The sequence below is a fragment of the Canis lupus genome, chromosome 30 (genome assembly GCF_011100685.1).
Source record: "Canis lupus familiaris isolate Mischka breed German Shepherd chromosome 30, alternate assembly UU_Cfam_GSD_1.0, whole genome shotgun sequence".
In the NCBI taxonomy this organism is placed as follows: domain Eukaryota; kingdom Metazoa; phylum Chordata; class Mammalia; order Carnivora; family Canidae; genus Canis; species Canis lupus.
The window spans coordinates 22,118,787-22,139,411 of record NC_049251.1 but is presented as its reverse complement, the minus strand read 5'-3'; the positions used below and the strand labels follow the sequence as shown (position 1 = coordinate 22,139,411).

The window sequence follows — 20,625 nt, the reverse complement described above, 5'->3', positions numbered from 1 at the left end:
TTCTCCAATGTCAGATTGAGTGTAGCTGACTCTTCTGGTCTACAAACTATGAAACAATACCCTTGTAAATGCTAGTATGTAATTCTCGAGAAGGAAGACATTCCCGTTGAGTTTATAGAATCCCCTCTTAAAAAATAAATTTTTAAAATTATTACCAGGCATTCATTTCCTGGCTACTTATTCAATATTACTAGGCTTACGGAAGTGTGTAACTATGCCGATTAGCAGTAGTAAAGTGGCTGTTCTTTTGTAGACCTTTGAAATGATTTTTAAAATTGCATTTCTCAGATGTTATATCCTAATTCAATCATGGAATTGTACTTTTCTATTTGTTTATCTCTTATTGCTATTTTCTTCTTCCTGTCTTCTCCAGTCTATCTATCTGGGTATATTAATTGTAACATCTAATAAAAGTAAAATTTAGGTTTTGCAAGGTTAATTTCCTTTTTCTTAAAAAAAATATTTAAATTTTAGTTAACATACAGTGCAGTATTGATTTCAGGAATAGCGTTGTATGATTGATCAACACCCAGCACTCATCACAAGTGCCCTCTCTAATACCCATCACCCATCTAGCCCATCCCCCTCCTCTCTCCCTCCCTCCACCCTCATATTGTTCTCTACTGTTAAAGAGTCTCATATGGTTTGTTTCCCTCTCTTCATTTTCCCCCTTCCCATTTGTTCATCTTTTTCATTCTTACATCCCACATGATTGAAATCATATGGTATTTGTCTTTGTCTGACTAACTTATTTCACTTAGTATAATATACTCTAGCTCCATCCATATTGTTGCAAATTGCAAGATTGTGTTCTTTTTCATGACCAAGTAATAGTCCATTGTATATATATATCCACCTTCTTTATCCATTTGTCAGCTGATGGACATTTGGGCACCCTCTGTAGTTTGGCTATTGTTGATAATGCTGCTATAAACATCAGGATGTGTGTACCCCTTTGAGTCTGTATTTTTTTATCCTTTGGGTAAATACCTACTAGTGTAATTGCTGGATCATAGAGTAGTTCTATTTTTTAATTTTTAAGGAACCTGCATACTGTTCTCCAGAGTGGTTGCACCAATTTGCATTCCTGCCAACAGTGTAAAAGGGTTTCCCTTTTTCTGCATGCTCACCAACATCTCTTGTTTCTTGTTATGTTGATTTTAGCCATTATGACAGATGTGAGGTGATATCTCATCTTGGCTTTAATTTGTATTTCCCTAATGATGAATGATGTTGAGCATCTTTTTGTGTGTCTGTTGGCCATCTGAATGTCGTCTTTGGAAGAATTTTTATTTGTGTCTTCTGCCTATATCTTAATTGGATTATTTGATTTCTTGGGTGTTGAGTTTGATAAGTTCTTTACAGATTTTAGATACTAACCCTTTATCAGGTATGTCATTTACAAATACCTTCTCCCTTTCTAAAAGTTGCCTTTAGTTTTGTTGATTGTTTTTTTTTTTTTTTTTTTTTTTTTTTGCTGTGCAGAGGCTGTTTAGGTGAAGTCCCAATAGTTCGTTTTTGCTTGCCTCCTACAGTGTGTCAAGTGAGAAGTTGCTGCAGCCAAGGTCAAAGAGGTTGCTGCCTGTGTTTTCCTATAGGATTTTAATGATTCCCTGTCTCACATGTAGGTTTTGAATTTGTTTTTATGTATGGTATAACAAAGTGGTCCAGTTTCATTCTTCTGCAGCTTGCTGTCATTTGTTGAAGAAAAATGTGTTGAAGAAATGTTTTTTCCATTGGATATTCTTTCCTGCTTTGTCTGAGATGAATTGACCATTTAGTTGTGGGTCCATTTCTGCATTTTCTATTCTGTTCCATTGATCTATGTGTCTGTTTTTGTGCCAGTACCATACTGTCTTGATGACTACAGCTTTGTAATAGAGCTTGAAGTCTGGAATTGTGATGCCTCCAGCTTTGCTTTTCTTTTTCAAGATTGTTTGGGATGTTCAGGGTCTTTTATGGTTCCATACAAATTTTAGGATTATTTGTTCTAGCTCTGTGAAAGATACTATCAGTATTTTGATAGGGATTGCATTAAATGTGTAGATTGCTTTGGTAGTATAGACATTTTAACAGTATTTGTTTTTCTAATTCATGAGCATGGTATGTTTTTCCATTTCTTTATGTCATTTCAGTTTCTTTCCTAAGTGTTCCATAGTTTTCCGAGTACAGATCTTTTACCTCTTTTAGTTAGATTTATTACTAGCCATCTTATGGTTTTTGGTGCATTTGCAAATGGGATTGATTCCTTGGGGTTTGTTTGTTTGTTTGTTTGTTTTTTCTGCTACGTTATTGGTGTATAAGAATGCAACAATTAAAAAAAAAAAAAAAAGAATGCAACAAATTTCTTCATGGTGGTTTTACATCCTGTGACTTTGTGGAATTCATTTTTTGTTCTAGCAATTTTTTTGGTGGAGTCTTTGAGGTTTTCTACATTGAGTATCATATTGTCTGTAAATAGTGAAAGTTTGACTTCTTCCTTGCTGGTTTGGATGCTTTCTATCTTTTTTTTTTTTTTTTTTGTCTGATTGTTCAGGCTGAGAATTCCAGTACTCTGTTAAATAGTAGTCATGAGAATGGACATCTTTGTCTTGTTCCTGACTCTAAGGGAAAGGCTCTCAGTTTTCCCCCATTGAGGATGAGGATGATATTAGCTTTGGATCTTTCACATATGGCCTTTATGATGTTGAGGTAGGTTCCATCTATCCCTACGCAAGGTTAATTTTCTTGACAAAAAGTTCAGATTAGAAAGTTATTTCCCTCTAACATATCTTGAGAGTATGAGTCTATAGTAAATCCAAAAAAACCTCAAACTTGGAAAACTGGAGTACTTAACCAGTTATCTCTTTTACTGATTAAATCAAACATCCTAAAAGCCACAATTTGAAAGTGATTTTAAAAGTTGATTTAGTTCTCTCAGTTACCTCAAAGTTTGTTCTAGGCAAAGTACAATGGAAGGACACTGGCTAACGTCAGAATATCAGAGTTCAAGATTCATCTCTCTTACTAAATTTATGTTCAGATTACTTCAGTTTCTTCATTTGTAAAATGAAGTTAAAAATAATCTTGGGACACTTGGGTTGCTGTCAGTTAAGCTCCTACCTCTTGATTTTGGCTGAGGTCATGATCTCAGGATGGTGAGATTGAGCCCCCACATCAGGCTCTACACTGGGCATGGAGCCTGCTTAAGATTCCTTCTCTTCCTCTCCGTCTGCACTCCCATCACTTGCATGTGTGCATGTGCTCTCTAAAATAGTAATCTTTACACTATTGTTTAGAAGATTTAAGAAATGTAGAATATTTTACAGATAAAAATTTTTATTATATTTTTTTAAATACCCCTAATTTAGGGACACCTGGGTGGCTCAGCAGTTGAGCATTTGCATTTGGCTCAGGTTGTGATCCCAAGGTCCTGGGATCGAGTCCCGCATCAGGCTCCCCATGGGGAGCCTGCTTCTCTCTCTGCATATGTCTCTGTGTCTCAGGAATAAATAAATCTTTAAAAAACAAATTAAAAAATAAATACCCTTAATTTAAAATATACTAGGAAGAAATGAAAACAGAAAACTGACTTTCCTTGAAACTGAGTTCCTCTTATTTCAGAATGGCTACTGAGTTTTATACTTAGCACCAGTTGTAACTGCATGGCTCTTTAATAGTATAATATAAATAACCCTTTCATATATCCCTTGACCCAGAACATTGATTTCTTGGCTTCTGTGTGCAAGACTCTGTATCAAATGCTGGAAATGGAAATATGAGTAAGATGTAGTTCATGCCATCAGAGTAATTACAGAATAAGGCAGTGAGAATTGTAAATACTGAATCCATATCTTCACAGGGCTACATTGTAAACTGATTTCACAATCAGTTAAACCACTAATACCATATGTATATGACATTATGTGAAATGCTTATACCAATAGAGAATCTGGACTTGTTCCAAAGTAGAAATATCACTATTATACCACTCTAATCTATACCAGTAAGTCATTAATTATCTTTCATAAAGGCAAGCACTAAGTAAACTCTTTTAGAAGGAGAATGGCATCTTTTAAATAAATTTTATGCTTAAGAATACTATTTATCTTTTAAAATATTTACTTTCATTGAATACTATGATCATTGAAGAATAGATAAGTCATTCCATTATTTCCCTATGAAATTCTGAAATTATTTGGAGGAATTATTTATTCTGGACATATTTAAGTTGGAGAATCTTAAGTATTCAAAATGGTCAGTGTCTTCATTAAATATATTTGACTTATCAGGAAAAAAAGGAAACTGATCTAATCTGTGAAATATACAGAATTTATTTAGGGCTTATTTCCTTCCTTTTTAAAAAGTTTTGTTTTTGTTTTTGTTTTTTTGCAAAAGAGTACAATCAGGAGTGGGAAGAAGGGCAGAAGGAGAAGCAGACTCCCACTGAGCAGTGAGCCTAGTGTGGGGCTCAATCCCAGAACCCTGGGATCATGATCTGAGCCCAAGGCAGATGCTTAACTGACTGAGCCACCCAGGTGCCCTGGGTTTGTTTTCTTCTCTAAACTAAACTAAACTAAACTAAACTAAACTAACTAACTAAATAACTAACTAACTAAATAAATGAATAAATAAATAAAAATTTGAGTATATCTGACAATGTTACATTAGTTTCAGGTGTACAATATATGGTGATTCAACTTCTCTGTTAATGATATGCTCACCGCAAGTGTAGCTACCACCTGTCACTGTACGACATTGTTGCAACATCATTGACTGTATTCTCTATGCTCTGCCTTTTATTTCTATGACTTACTCATTCTAAAACTCGAAGCCTGGATTTCCCACTCCCCTTCACCCATTTTTTGCCCATTCCCCATCCAGTTCCCCCTCTGGCAACCATTAGTTTGTTCCCTGTATAGGTCTGATTCTGCTTTTTGCTAGTTTGTTTATTCATTTGTTTTTTAGATTCCATGTATGAGTGACATCATACAGTATTTGTCTTTCTCTGACTTAATTCACTTAGTGTGATACCCTCTAGGTTCATCTGTTGTCACAAATGGCAAAATCTCATCCTTCTTTATGGCTGTGTAGTATTCTACTATACATACACACATATGTATATGTAAATATATGTACAAGTTGTGTGTGTGTGTGTGTGTGTATATATATATGTATATATTAACCTCTTCATTATCCATTCTATATTGATGGATACTAGGTTTGCTTCCATATCTTGGCTGTTGGAAATTATGCCTAGTGAACATAGGAGTGCATATATCTTTTCAAATTAATGTTTTTGTTTTCTTTGGGTAAATAGCCAGTAGTGGAATTGTTGGATCATGTGATAATTCTATTTTTAATATTTTGAGGAACCACCATACTGTTTTCCACAGTGGTTGTGCCAATTTACATTCCCACCAACAGTGTACAAGGGTCCCTTTTTCTGCACATCAGTACTGTCGATTGTATTCTTTCTTGTCTTTTTTATTTTAGCCATTAGGACAGGTGTTACGGAGATAGCTCATTGAGGTTTTGATTTGCATTGCCCTGATGAGTGATAATGAGCATTTTTTAAAAAGATTTATTTATTTATTTATTCATGAGAGACACAGACTGAGAGAGAGAGGCAGAGACACAAGCAGAGAGAGAAGCAGGCTCCTTGCGGGGAGCCTGATGTGGGACTCCATCCTGGATCCCAGGATCACAACCTGAGCCGAAGGCAGGCACCCAGCTGGTGAGCCACCCAGGCATCCCAATGAGCATCTTTTTATGTGACTGTTTGCCATCTGTAGGTCTGCTTTGGAAAAATGTCTGTCTATTCATTTAGGGCAAACTGGACAAACTTCTGCCAGTAATTCTAAGGTTAACTACCATTTTTTCAGTCTTCTGGTCATGATAGTAGTTGCTTGTATATTATAAATTAAATATCTGGGGCTTAATTCAATATTGCCAACAAAATAACAAAATAGAACCCTAGTGTGGCATCAAAATCTTCTGCCTCCTCTGATGGTCTTATTTCTTCTGCTTAACATTCTCACGCACAAATATTTCTGTTTCTCTCAATTTCCTACCTCAAATTAGTTCTTTCTTCTATCTATCTAGAATGATTTTTTTTAAAACTCTATCTTGCCTAACTTTAGATCATACCTAAGCATTCAGAAATGAGTATATAATTTTTTAGGAGAGCAAATAGGGCTGGTCCTAACAGGAGTAGGCCCCAATCAAACTAATGTCTATTGGATTCAGTTTGGGAGTTGGGGAAAGTAATTGCAGGAAAATCTCAAAATATGGAAGATATTTAAGCGGTAATAAGCTTTAAGAGGCTGTGTAGTACACTCTCAAGAAAAATTCTGGACAGTAAGGTTGACTCCCACCTCTACTCATGTCAATAATAACTTTTATTGAACACATGTAATGTGCCAGACGTTCTTTTAAGTGTTTTATATTTATTAATTTAAATCTCACAAACTAATGAGATACCTGCTGTTATTGTCCCAATTAATGGATATTAAGTCAGCTGAGGTACAGATAAGTAATTTGCTCATTGTCACATAGCTTTCAAGTGGAGAGCTTCAATTTAAATTATGGCAGTTTGTTTTCGGAGACCAAACTAATACATACTCTATTGCTGCTCTGGTTGTACTTGTGATTACAAATATACTTCCTATCTTGTTATAATTGGCTGAGGAACTAGATGGGACTGAGCTTCAATGTGTTTTCACAGGAGCGTAGGTGGCAACTGACACACCTGTAGCATTGGGACCAGAATCTAACTTCCCAGTCTTAGAGCCATAGGTCTATGATGTATGGGCAATAGGACATTTTCAGCAAACAATGGCATGAATTGGTCTATTAATAAGATTAATTTGGCAATGATACTGAGCATGTTTGAGAGTGGAAAACATCCAGAAGCAGACTAATCAGTTAAGCCTTTTCACTTTTCCTGGCATGATTGTAAGGGAGCCTGATTCACAGGAAAGGAATTGGCTGTAAAGCAATGCAGTGGAAATTTGAAGTAGAACCATCACTTTTAATCCTGGTTCTGTTGTTTAATGGGCTTATTACTTCAGCATTTTTAGGCCTCAGATTTTTCTCATCTACAAGATGAGGGCAGTTAGACAATCTCTTAGGACTCAAGTCTAAATCTAATATACTGTAATATTTCTGAATTGAATTGATTGAAATAAATAGTAATAAAAATGGAGGGGTAGAGCTCTAGATAATGACTCTGGGGTTATCTGTTCAGAAGTGATGGTTGGATTTTTTCATTAAGGATGAGGTAAATAAGAGTGTGCAGGTCTGAGTAATAAATATTTCTATTTGAGTGTTCTTTGTCCAGTTGGTACTTCTACTCTATTGGTTTTACCTTATCATCTCCCTAAACCTTCCTCTTCTCCACTAAAACTGCTTCTGCTTTACTTGAGACAGTCATTGACTATATCTTCTCTGGACTTCCTGAGTACAGCCTATCCTCTTCTAATACTACCCTTTCTTTTTCAGATGCACAAATTTAATCATACTTTCCTGTTAGCCTTAAAGTTCTTAGCATAAGCACTCTATCCTGGCAATCAAGATCTTTCCTGAAGTTGCCCTTGCTATCTCTTCAGTTGCATTTTTGACTACTCTTTGTTCCCTGCATTACAGTCATTTAGACCACTCAGGTTTTCATATCATTGTTGTCTTATTTCATAATTCTTTGCTTTTGTTCTTTCTCAAATCCTCGTCCCCTGCTTTGCTAACTCCTGCTCTTTCTGCAAAACCAAGTTTACTATAGTATCTTCACTGCTTCCTGTGTCTTTCCCTTTTGTAGTGGCTCAGTCCTTTGTATAGCCAATCCATCATATAGATGTCTCTTTTGCAACACTTCACAGTTCCATAAACATTTGCTTCAATATGTTTCCTTGATGATGAACTCCTTGATAAGAGGGACTATGTCTTTACTTTGGACTAGAACTCTTAGCACAGTACCTGATGTGTGTACAGCCCAGTAAATGCTTAGCTCAGTTACCCTTTCCACATTATCTGTTAACACTTCTCAGAACAAATGATCAGAAATGGTACACTAGGTGTTTTACAATTTATTAGTCTGATGACTACTACCTTAAATTTAATCTTGAATGTCTAAGTGGAAGATCTTAGGAACTGATTGGATTTCCGATGGTTTATACAACTTCTTTTCAGCTTTTTTAGTATGCTTACAAATATTGTTAAATTGAAGATTGTATTTTAAAAATCAGCATTGAAATTTTGGTCTTTTAAATATTATTTGAAGGAAAGAATATGGCCTGGCTGAAATGAATCTGAACTATTTTCCCTTTATAGCTTTTCCCTATACCCCATGGTAGAATATAGTATGAATAAAACCTCAAAAGAACACAATAATTTAATTGACCCAAAATATCTATTTTACATGTAGCCATGGATTAGTTATGTGACCTGCAGAAAAATGCAAGAAGGGACATTTATTTTATTTTATTTTAAACTTTAGAGGGAAAAAATTGTCCTTTATCAAATTGTCCTTTATCTTTTATCAAAAAGATCTGTTTCAGCAGGTTCACCTACAGAAAAAAAATAATTTATCTGCAATAATCATTTTGAAATTGAACATCAATCTTTCTGTTCTCTTTACACTGAAATTTTAGTGTTTGCTTTAAATGTACTACATTTTTCTATAAAAAATTATTGCAACATTCATAGGTGAAAAGTGTAACTAATTAATAGCAGATCTTTAGCTCAGAACTTTGAGCTTAGCAAATTTCACTGTCTTCTAACCAAGCAATTAAATATCTCAAATGATGACTATTTCAGCAGGTATCTTTAATGAATAAGAATTACAGGTAAGAACACTTTTTGTCTTTCCCAATAGTGTTAATGATGTGTTAGTAGTTAAAATTTGTTCATCTTTTTGTTTTAATTTATTAACCTTAAAGTATGCTTTTGTAGTTACAAAAATGTAGTGTACATTTTAGTGATTGATTGATAATTCAGAGAAACTCTTTCTCTCAGGAGATTTTACATAGTGTGCTTTGAATTTTTTTAATATTTGTTTTCTTAAATAGTTTATTCATTATTATAATTCTGCTCCAAAAAAAGAATACTCGTATGGTTAAAGCCACAAAATAAGATTGGGATCATAGGCCCTTCAGTGCTAATTATTTCAGTGACTTATTTTGTTCTCATCTACCAGTTTCTTAGCCAGTAAGATGAAGGGTAATAAAAACTCTGTAACCAGTCTTTCTTGCAGAGATAGAGGACTGAGTTTCTCTAATTGAAATATCAGCAGAAATAGTAAAACATACAGGATAGCTTTCATTTTAATTGTTGCATAAAATCAGTTTATTAGAACAGCCATATAAAAATGATTAGCATGGTAATTTCTTTTTGTAAGAATGTAAGATTGATCTTTGATAATATTTTCAACAGTATACTGAGAGGGAAATTATTTTATAAAATATTTTTTAAACTTATTTATGACCAGTTTGTTTCACTTTTTCAAACTGAGTTTAAAATTATTAACTGATGGGAAATAAAAAGTAGTTGTAATATACAAATTCATTTCAAAATTTTATAAGCCAGTATCTACTTTGTTTCTTCACACTAATTTTTCATGTTTTCTTATGACTTTCTACATGTTATTTGTAAGACTCATTTTCCTGTATAAATCATTAAAGACTAAACATGTGAAATTTCATCTTTATGAATTTTGTTGTTCACAATTAAACACTTTAAAGAATTATAAAATCTTTAACCCCCAAAATGATCGACATTAATGCATTTTGTCAACATTTCTGCAAATTTTATTCATTTAAATTTGTTTGGTAAATTGGTTGTAAATTATTGTAGTACATTACCAATATAATAAAAGAACAAAAAAGGACACACTCCATTTTAAATTGTTTGCAATTTCATGTAATAACTAAAATATAGGTAAATAATTTTACATGAGTTATTATTAATATCTAGTAAAGCATTAGCATTTATAGACCTAATTTTTTCAGTGTGCCCTCAGAAATTTCATTGACTAAAAAAAAAAAAAAAAAAAAAAAAAAGAAATTTCATTGACTAACTAGAGAGTAGCTTTTAGGATAGTTGACGTTTCTATCCTACTATATGTCATTTTTGTACATGAAATTTAAGTCAATATACTTGTTGCTTATGTTAAATATATTAATCTTTAAGTATAGCTATAAGCCTTCATAAAGTAATGAATCACTTAACTATTAATGGCATTTCAGATCAGGTAGGCACTTAGTTTAAAATTGAGTTTAATATATATCAGGAAATAATGTTTAGTTATCAGCAGTTTCTAAAAGATCTTTTGTGCAAGCTAGCTTTTATATGAAACTATTTTAAAAAGATTTTATACATGGCATATGCCTTTTTTAATGTTGTAATAAGTTACCATTTGTTTTTTTATCTTTAGAAACAGTTTAAAAAATCTGTAGTTAATATTTGAGCAGTGCTTATGAAGGTTCCTAAGAGACTATATCCTTCAGAATTCTAAATTATTTCTGTGATTTTACCACCTTAATTATAATAAATATAGAAATAGCATTATATTGAATTTCACAAGAGATAAAATTTCTTTTCTCACTTTTTAAGCCCCATAATAATAAATACTTATGCATATTATATATATTAATCATATAACCTGCTTTTATTTTTTAAAGAATCATTCTTTTTTTGAGACTGTGTTACTAATGTATTATGTCTTTTAGTTATAATTGTATTTAACATAGAGAAAATTTCTTAAGTGCTCTTGTTTTTAGAAAAGAAGGAAATACATGCCTCTATTAACTTCTTTAGCACATTTATTGAATCTACTGTTTATTTTAATGCATTTTATTTTTCCTTTAAAATATTTATAGAGGGTATTTACAAATCTATGTTAGTTTAAATTTACATTTTAATTATTTAAGCATACAGAAAAGAACTGTTTCGTATTTTCCTAAATATAAAGTAAAGTATTCAATACCTATTTTGTTTTCAAGATTAAAAAATGAAGCTCCCACTAAGGAACAAGAACCTGTGTCTGAGGTAAATTTTGTTTTACTTGTACCTTAAAGGCTTATGTAGTTGAAAGTATTGTTCGTATAATTTTTAAAACATTTCAATTCATTGTGTAAACCTCAGTGACAATTATTGGCATGTTATCAGGAAAAAAATTGAGATTAGTTTTTGTCATTAGATATAAAAACATATAACCCTAAGCAAAATTTTGAGGTGTTTTTTATTTTACAAAAGCATCATATATTTTGCTTACCTGTTATTTGGTTCAACTAATGAGTTAATGGAGATAAATTTATCATTTAAAAATCCTGAAATCAATAAAATGTCAAACAGTTGACACATTGGAAAATTAGTCTTTCCACATTATTTTATTTTCTGAGACTTTAGAAAGATTTAACTAATACTTAAAATAGAAATATTTCAGGGGCCTTGGGTGGCTTAGTTGGTTAAGCATCTGACTCTTGGTTTCAGCTCAGGTCATGATCTCATGGGTCATGAGACTGAGCCCCTTGTGGAGCTCCTACTCAGGAGAAAGTCTGCTTAAGATTTTCTCCCTCTGCCCCTCCCCCAACTTGCATGTGCCTATGTGTGTGCATGCACACACATACTCTCTCTCAAATTAATCTTTGTAAAAAAAAAATAAATATTTTGAATATATATTAAATGTGTTTTAGCTTCTTAGGCCCTCTAAATATTATGCTCATGGGTTATTCTATAAATGTCACTTACTGGGCAGTCTAATGGATGTGTGTAGAAATAGTTTTGCTCAAGTACTTGTTTTCTTGATGTCAGGTTTTTTTTTTTTTAAATATTACAAAATATTCCAGGTCTCTTTCTGAGTATACTGAAGTGAAGCAGGTTCAGCATTTATCTTTTGAACAGCATATCCATATTGAACAGTGAAGAAGAGAAAGAAATCTAGGCAGAATTAGCCACCTTCTTCCAAGCAGCTTTCTTTTACATCACAGAAAGTTTTCTTTCGTTTGAAAGGTTTTTAACTACAAAAAGTTTAATAGATACAGGATTTTTGGTTATATGATTGTTCTTTTATAAGAAATTTTATTTATTTATTTGAGAGAGAGCAAGAGCAGGAGGAGAGGGAGGGGGAAGGAGAGGGGTAGTCGGAGAGGGGAGAGAGACTCCCTGCTGAACAGGAAGCCTGATGCGGAACTTAATCTCAGGACCCCTAGATCATGATCCAAGCTGAAGGCAGACGCTTAACTGACTGAGCCACCCAGGTGCCCTGGTTATAGGATTATTCTTGAATGAGTTTTGATAGTTTGTGGTTTTTAATATTGAATTTGTCCATATAGAATTGTTTGTACTGTTCTTTAATCTTTTAGTGTCTTGGAGTGCAGTGATAATTCTCTCATTCATTCTTGATGTTAATAGTTTGTGGGTTCTTTTTCCTATTGTCATATAGTTTACTTTTATATAGGTTATAAAGAAAGAATACAATGTTACTGTTTTTGCTTTAGATAGTTATTTTTAAAGAAGTTAAAAGTTTTAAAAAATAACTGTATTCATCTTTGTTTTTACTATGTCCAGTGCTCTTCATTTCTTCATTAGCTCTCCATTTCTGTCTAGTATCACATTCCTTTTGCCTAAACAACTTCCTTTGATATGTTTTATGTTCCAGATCTACTGGTAATTAATTCTTGATGCCCTTTTCATTTAAAAATACCTTTGTTTTTCATTTTGAAAGATTTTTTTTTTTTGGTGTATGTAGAATTCTGGGTTGACAGCTTTATTTTCTTTCAGCAGTTTAAAGAAGTCATTTTATTGTCTCTTGGTTTGCATATTTTTTGACAAAATGTCTTACTGTAATTTTGATCTGTTTCTTCTATATATATATGTGTGTGATTGATATATATATATATATATATATATATATATAGAGTCAAATTTTTTTGGTTGTCCTCAATATTTTATATTTTTCATCAGTTTGAGCATGGAGTGTTGAAGTCTGATTTGTTAATCCATTTGTTTATATGTTTATCTATTTGTTTATTTATTTGGGGTGTTTATCATGATTGGTGTTCTCTGAGCTGTCCTGTATCTTCTACTTTTGGGATTCCATTTTCCTAAATACTATACCATTTGATGTTAGTCCCCGTTCTTAGATGCCCTGTTTTAGTCTCCACCCTACCACACATTCTTTTTTTTGTTTTAGTTTGGGTAATTTCTATTTATTGACCTATCTTCAGTTTTCCATTTGTTTTCTCATTTGTGTCAGGTCTGCTGATGAGCCCATCAAAGGCATTTTTTGTACCTGTCATTGTGGGGTTTTTCTCCCCTAGCATTTGCTTTGATCATTGATTCTTATTATTTCTGACCCTCTGTTAAAATTTCCATTGTAGTCATGCATGTTGTCCTCCTATTTTCACCAAAGCATTTAACATATTAATAATAGTAATTTAAATCTTTCTGTCTGATAGTTCCAGTAGCGGGGTCATATCTGAGTCTGGTTCTCCTGACAGTCCATTCCCCCCGCCCCCTTGCTTTTTTGTGTGTTGCATAATGTTTGTTTGAAAGCAAGAAATTATTTGTAGGACTGAGATAAATAATATTTATATCTGAAAATGGGCATACTGTTTCTTGTGTTAGATCATTACTATGTGATTTGGTTTCACCTAGCAATGAGTTGATCTGAGTATCTGAGTTTTGGCTCTTGTTGCTATGGTTACCCTCAGTGTACTACCAGGTTCAATTCCTATAGTATTTCTTTGTGCTGAGGGTGGGTTATGTTGCTGGAGGTTTTTTCCCTCAGTGTTCTTGTTTCACACTTAGTTTTATCTCTCCCTGTGAGACTGAGCCTTAGAGAGTATGTCTTTCTCTCTCTCTCTCTCTCTCGCTCTCTCTTATGTGTATATATATATATATATATATATATATATATATACTCTTCCCTCTCTTCTAGTATATATATATATATATACACACTCTTCCCTCTCTTCTAGCAGTACTGTTGTTGCTTGTTATTTGGTGTTTGATAGCCTAGAGGTGGGTGGTAGGGAATGGGGTGATGTTCTCTGTTCTGGTTTAGCCTCACTCTTAATCCAGCTCTGTGTTCTGGGTCTTGAGAGTAGGATTTTTTCTTCATGCCCTAGCCACAGTTAGTCACCATTCCCTGGGGGCAACAGGGTTTACTTCTCTTCTTTCCAAATATGTAAAGGCATGAACAAAGAAAATTTATAAATCCATAATTTCATCACATCATCTATTGATTATTTTCTTATACATTCATACTTGACTAGAATAAGTCATCAAACTCTTACTTTCCTCTGATTGCCCTGTTTCATCTGTGTCAAATGAAACCACCTTTCATACAAAAGCCGAATTTCTTGTTTATTTTTTGTTAAAAGAAAAAAACATTACACTAAAAATTTAGCAAGCTACAAGCAGAGTTAAAGGAAGCCGTATTGACTGGAAGGCCACATAGAGCAATCTTGGTCCAGGTATTTCTTTCAGGAATATATGTGACATGGATAGTACTTCGAATAGATACAGGTATTTATTTTAGCTGCACCTCTGATATGGATACCACTTCAAGGATGGATAGCTTGAGTTAGTCTTCAAGATTTTGATCAGATACATTTGTTAGAATCAGTGTTATATATTTTCCTGGTCTCAGTCTTTTTCATTTCTATAGTTTTACATTTTCTCTTTGAAAATTAATTCCTTTTATATACTAGATTATAGTTGGAATTTGTATAATTTACTGGCTTCTGACATAGCCTCTGTTCTGCTGCTGTGTATTCTATATAATACAATAGTCCATTGCTACTGTTCTCTAACTGTATATATATATATATATATATATATATATATATATATATATATATATATATATATCATGAATCATCCCCTCCAGTTTCAGGATTAGTGTACTTTCATTATAACATAGGTAGGGAGTAATAGAGAGGAGTCAGGTACAGATGCCTTTTTTTTTTCTTAAATTTTAATTTAAATTCCACTTAGTTAACATATAGCGTAATATTAGTTTCAGGTGTACAAGATAGTGATTCAACACTTCCATACAACACCGAGTGCTCATCACAGCAAGTGCACTCCCTAATCCCCATCACCTGTTTTGCCCATCCCTCCACCCACCTCCCCTCTGGTAACCATCAGTTTGTTCTGTCTCATTAGGAATCTGTTTCTTGGTTTGCCTCCCCCTCTCTTTTTTTTTTTCCTCTTTGGTCATTTCACCATATGAGTGAAATCATATGGTATTTGTCTTTCTTGGACTGACTTATTTTGCTTTCCTTATTTTGCTTAGCAAAATACTCTCTAGTGCCATCCATGTTGTTTCAAATTGCAAGATTTCATCCTTTTTCATGGCTGAGTAATACTCCATTATATATGTTGTTTATGTATATAATCCTCTTTATTCATTAGTCGATGACACTTGAGCTCTTGCCATTATTTGTCTACTATAGATAATGCTGCTATAAACATCAGTGTACATGTATCCCTTTGAATTACTATTTTGTATTCTTTGGATAGATACCTAGTAGTGCAGTTGTTGGATGGTAGAGCAGTTCTATTTTTAACTTTTTACTCCATACTGTTCTCCAGAGTGGCTGCACCAGTTTCTTTCCCACTAACAGTACAAGATTCCCCTTTCTCCACATCCTTGCCACACCTGTTGTTTCTTGTGTTGTTGATTTTAGCCATTCAGACAGATGTGAGGTGATAATCTCATGGTAGTTTTGATTTGTATTTCCCTGATGATAAGTGATGTTGAGAATCTTTTCATTTGTCTGCTGGCCATCTGTATGTCCTCTTTGGAAAAATGTCTTTTCGTGTCTTCTGCCCATTTCCGAATTGGATTATTGATTTTTTGAGTGTTGAATTTCGTAAGTTCTTTATAAGTTTTGGATGCTAATCTGTATCAGATATGTCATTTGCAAATATCTTCTTCCATTTCATAGGTTGCCTTTTAGTTTAGTTGATTGTTTTCCTTCGCTGTGCAGAAGTTTTTTATTTCGATGAAGTCCTAATAGTTTATTTTTGCTTTTGTTGCTGTGGCCAATGTCAAAAAGGTTCTCTAGGATTTTAATGGTTTCCTGTCTCACATGTAGGTCTTTCATCCATTTTGAGTTTATGTTTGTGTGTGATGTTAAGGTGGTCCAGTTTCATTCTTTTCCATCTTTCTGTCCAGCTTTCCCAACATGATTTGTTGAAGAGACTATCTTTTTACCAGTGGATATTCTTTCCTGCTTTGTTGAAGATTAATTGACCATATAGTTGTGGGTTTATTCCTCGGCTTTCTACTCTGTTCCATTGATCTGTATCTGTTTTTGTGCCAGTACCACACTGTTTTGATAACTACAGCTTTGTAGTTTAACTTGAAGTTCAGAATTGTAATGCCTCCAGCATTGTTTCTCTTTTTCAAAATTGCTTTGGCTCTTCAGTGTCTTTTGTGGTTCCATACAGATTTAGGATTGTTTGTTCTAGTTCTGTGAAAAATGCTGTTGGTATTTGATAGGGATTGCATTAAATGTGGAGATTGCTTTGGGTAGTATAGACATTTTAAAACTATTTGTTTTTCTAATCCATGAACATGGCATGTCTTTCCATTTCTTTGTATCCTCTTTCAATTTCTTTCACTGGTGTTTTATAGTTTTCAGAGTGCAGATTTTTACCTCTTGGTTAGGTTTATTCCTAGGTATGTTACTATTTTTGGTGCATTTGTAAATGGGATTGATTACTTGTTTTGTCATTGTTTCTGGAAATTTTCTCTGACCCTCTGTTGCCTTTGCCCCTTTTGGTCTTTCCTTTTCACTTAAAGAGTCCCCTTTAGTATGTCTTGCAGGGCTGGATTAGTGGTCACAATTTCCTTTAGTTTTTGTCTTGAATCCCTTTATCTTTCCTCCTATTTTGAATGATAGCCTTACTGGATAGAGTATTCTTGGCTGCAGATATTTTGCATTCAGCTCTTTGAGTATATCATGCCACTTCCTTCTGTCTTACCAAACTTCTGTTGAGAAATCTCCAGCTAGCCTTGTGGATCTTCCCCTTCTAAGTTAAGGACTTCTTTAGTTGCTTTTACAATTTTTTTCTTTATTACCATATTATGCAAATTTAGTTACAATGTGTCTTGGTGTTGGCCTGCTTTTCTTTATTTTGATGGAGTTCTCTGTGCTTCCTACATGTGGATGTCTGTTTCCTTCCCCAGATTTAGAAGTTTTCAGCTATTATTTCCTCAAATAAATTTTCTGCCCCTTTTTTCTCTCTCCTTCTTTTGGGGCTCCTATAATACTAATGTTATTATGCTATCATAATTACTATATATGTTCCCTAAGTCTGCTCTCATTTCCCATAATTCTTCTTTCTCTGTCGTTCAGCTTCATTATTTTCCATTTTTTCCCCTTCTTTGTCACTAATTCATCCCCCTACTTCTTTTAGCCTGCTGTTCCCTGCGTCAAGCCTATTTCCAATCTCATTTATTGTCTTCATCTCTGATTGATTCTTTTGTAACTCTTTTATCTGTGTGGTAAGAGTCTCTCTGATGTCTTCTATTCTTTTCTCAAGCCCAGTGAGTATCCTAATGATTGTTGCTTTAAATTCTCCATCAGACATGTTGCTTACATCTTTTCACTTAGATCTTTGGCTGGGCCTTATCTTGTTCTTTGATTTGGGATAAATTCCTCTGTTTAAGCATTTATCTGATTCTCCTGGTATGTAATTTTCTGTTGTTCGCAATCATAAAATTTTCGTACAAATATTTATGTACACCTATTTGATTGTTAAATACTATGTTTAACTGTATGTATTAATTAAAAATAAATATAGTGAAAATGTATACCAAAGATTTTTAAAAACAAATATGGTATAAGAAGTCAAGTAGTACATTGTTCAGAAGATGAAAAATACAAGTAAAAAATAATGAGAATTATAGGACACTATAATTAGGCTAGAAAAGTTAGGCTAGAAAAATTTTCCAGCTACTGAAAATTATGAAGTCTTTAACATTGACACTATTAGAATAGAATTACTAGGAAATTCAGAGTTAAAAACTTTTCTTTGCATTGTGAAGAAAAGATAAAATGGAAATGTTCAAAGTCTCAGAAGCTAGTGATTATAAGTATGAGCAAGAAAATAAGGTGTCTTTTGAAATAAGTTTAATTCTTCATTGTGGCCATCTATTTCTAATATAATAAAAATGTTCTTAATAGAGCATTGGCCTATCCAAGGACAAGATTTTAGAGTATCTGTTTTACATGGTGAGCAAAAATTTTCAAAAAATGGATCTTTTTTTAAAAAAAAAAAAGGTCTGACATTGAGTTGGTCCATTGTGACTGGCTCATTTATTCCAAAGAATCCTTACTTTTGTTCCCTGTGCATATACTTTTTAGCAATAATACAATATAATTAATTTTTTGCAGCTCAGAAAGTTCTTTCAAGGATTAGAAAAATTTGAAAAGAATTTGTAATTACAGAAATTCCTTATTCCAGCTTAATGCTTTTTAAAAATGGAAGTATTTTTAAACATATCTTCAAACTGATAGTTTAATAGATGATGTCTTACAGAATGTGATAAAATATGTATCAGTGATGTTAAATGTGTGCTTTATACAAAATTATTTCTCTCTTAGAGGACCATGGGAAACTATTGTTTCTGCATTCACTTGAACTTATAGGAGCTTATAATCATACAGCTAGTCATTAAAAAGGATTCTGTTTTGTCTAGTAAAGTTTTAAAAATGTGTAATTCTATATTAGCAATCATGTTAAATCTGAAATACTATGGAGAATAAAAAAATACATGTTCTTATTCTTTGTAATATATTTCCTTATGAATAAATGTGTCTGATGATTAGGTATATTTACATTAAAATGATATCATTGTAAGGGGAGAGTTTTATTTGACTTGATTGAAACAAAAGGAAGGAAAAACTGGACAATTTTATCTCAATAAAACAGTTTTTGTTTTAAAGAAAAAGTAGATATAGTCAAGCTTATGAAACTTGATAAGTTAGAAAAAGATTATTTAAAAATTGTCCTGGCCAGGGATATGATAATGGGGCAGATTTGGCAAATGTATACAAGGGCATATAAGCCAGTATTTCTCCCAAGAAACAATTATGCCAAATTTGTGCCTTGCTCAGCTCATAATTATAAAATACTTCATCTGTGAATTCAAATATGATTATCTTTTTTTTTAATCTTTTTTAGTATTGTAGAAAGGATATGTATTTTGGGAGTGGGGTAATTCAAAAGCAGATGGAACATTCTTGTCTATTCTAAAATTAAAATCACATATAGATATAGGCATCAAGATTAAATGCACTTGATACACTTTGCATACAAATTAAAGATGTTTATCAAATAAGAAAATATGTATCAAAAGATATATCAAAATTATGTTGGACTCAAGAGCTTCTTGGAACAAATATATTAGATTTTTACACAAATTATCTGTATGGGATGATATCTTGAACAAAGTAGCAAGAATTAATAAAACTCTGCAATCAGAAAAATGACCATAAATAAAACTACATGCTTAATAAAAGGCCTGTCCCTTAGCTTACAACAAATGAAACTAATTTTAAAAGTGTGTTCAGTGAATATAAAACTTGAGCAAGAGAGGTGAATATTCACATGAATTTCAAAATTAGATTAAAATAAATTAGAAATGTATAAATCAATGAGTGAGAGTATTGATTTTTATAGGGAACGCGTGCTTATTGAATAGACACTGAGATTATTAATGTGTTAGCTTCATATTTGAAATATATATATGAAAAATTTAATGAAGTCCTCAGATTTTGAATTTTTAAACTGGAAAAAGTTATTTTCTATAAATTACATTGATTTACAAAAAGCAGCCACTGACTCCATTCTTAAATATCTTAATGAGCTAAGTTTTATAGAAATTTCATGAGAATAGCTTATCACAATATCAACAAATTGTAAAATTAAATTAAGAACTGCATTTAGCTAATCAATTAACAAAATGTTATCAGAACATTAAAACAATACTAGCCACAGTAACATCCTGTAAAAGATACTTCAGTAAGCTGAAGTTAGTTTTAAATTATTTAAAATTGTCACTTGTCAAGAGAAATTGGTAAACATGACTATTTGCTTATTTGAAAACAAGATAGGAAAAGAAATACATTTGAAAGTATTGATACATGTGCTTCCCTTAAAGCCAGTAAAATGAAATAATAAATTCTGGTTTTGGTAGAAGTGTTTAAACTTCAATTACTTTTGTGAGTTCAATACACCTGCTTTTCAATTTTTCAATTAATATTTTGGGAAAAAAATATTCTGGGCTTCTGGGAAAATGACAGAGTAGAAAGCACCAGGAATCTATCTTCTCACCTAGACAAGTTACATTGGCAGTTACATCTCTACCATGTAACTATAGGCATACCTCACAGGTATTTGCAGGTTTGGTTCCAGATACTTCAATAAAGCAAATATTTCAATAAAGCAAGTAAGGTGAACTTTTTGGTTTTCCAGTGCATATAAAAGTTATGTTTACACTATACTACAGTCTATTAAGTATGCAAAATCATTACATATAAAAGAACAATGTACATAACCTTTATTAAAAATACTCTGTTACCAAAAAATGCTGACTATTGTCAGAGCTTTTAGCAAGCAGTAATAGTTTTG

The 20,625-nt window shown here is 32.7% G+C and overlaps 1 protein-coding gene across 15 annotated transcripts in view; it reads left to right on the top strand.

The window, feature by feature from the left end:
- Window positions 1-20,625, top strand: part of ZNF280D (zinc finger protein 280D) — a 293,874-nt gene that overhangs the window by 257,455 nt on the left and 15,794 nt on the right. For 13 of the 15 annotated variants that reach the window (XR_005381695.1, XR_005381696.1, XR_005381697.1 and 10 more), the window contains one exon: window positions 10,974-11,019. Coding sequence is in view for 12 of the 15 variants with exons in the window: in XM_038580505.1 (XP_038436433.1) it covers window positions 10,974-11,019 (46 nt within the window). In the remaining 3 variants the exon portion in view is untranslated. Of the gene's footprint in view, window positions 1-8,790; window positions 8,820-10,973; window positions 11,020-20,625 lie in introns of those variants that run through there. The other 2 variants (XM_038580516.1, XM_038580517.1) reach the window with 2 other exon arrangements.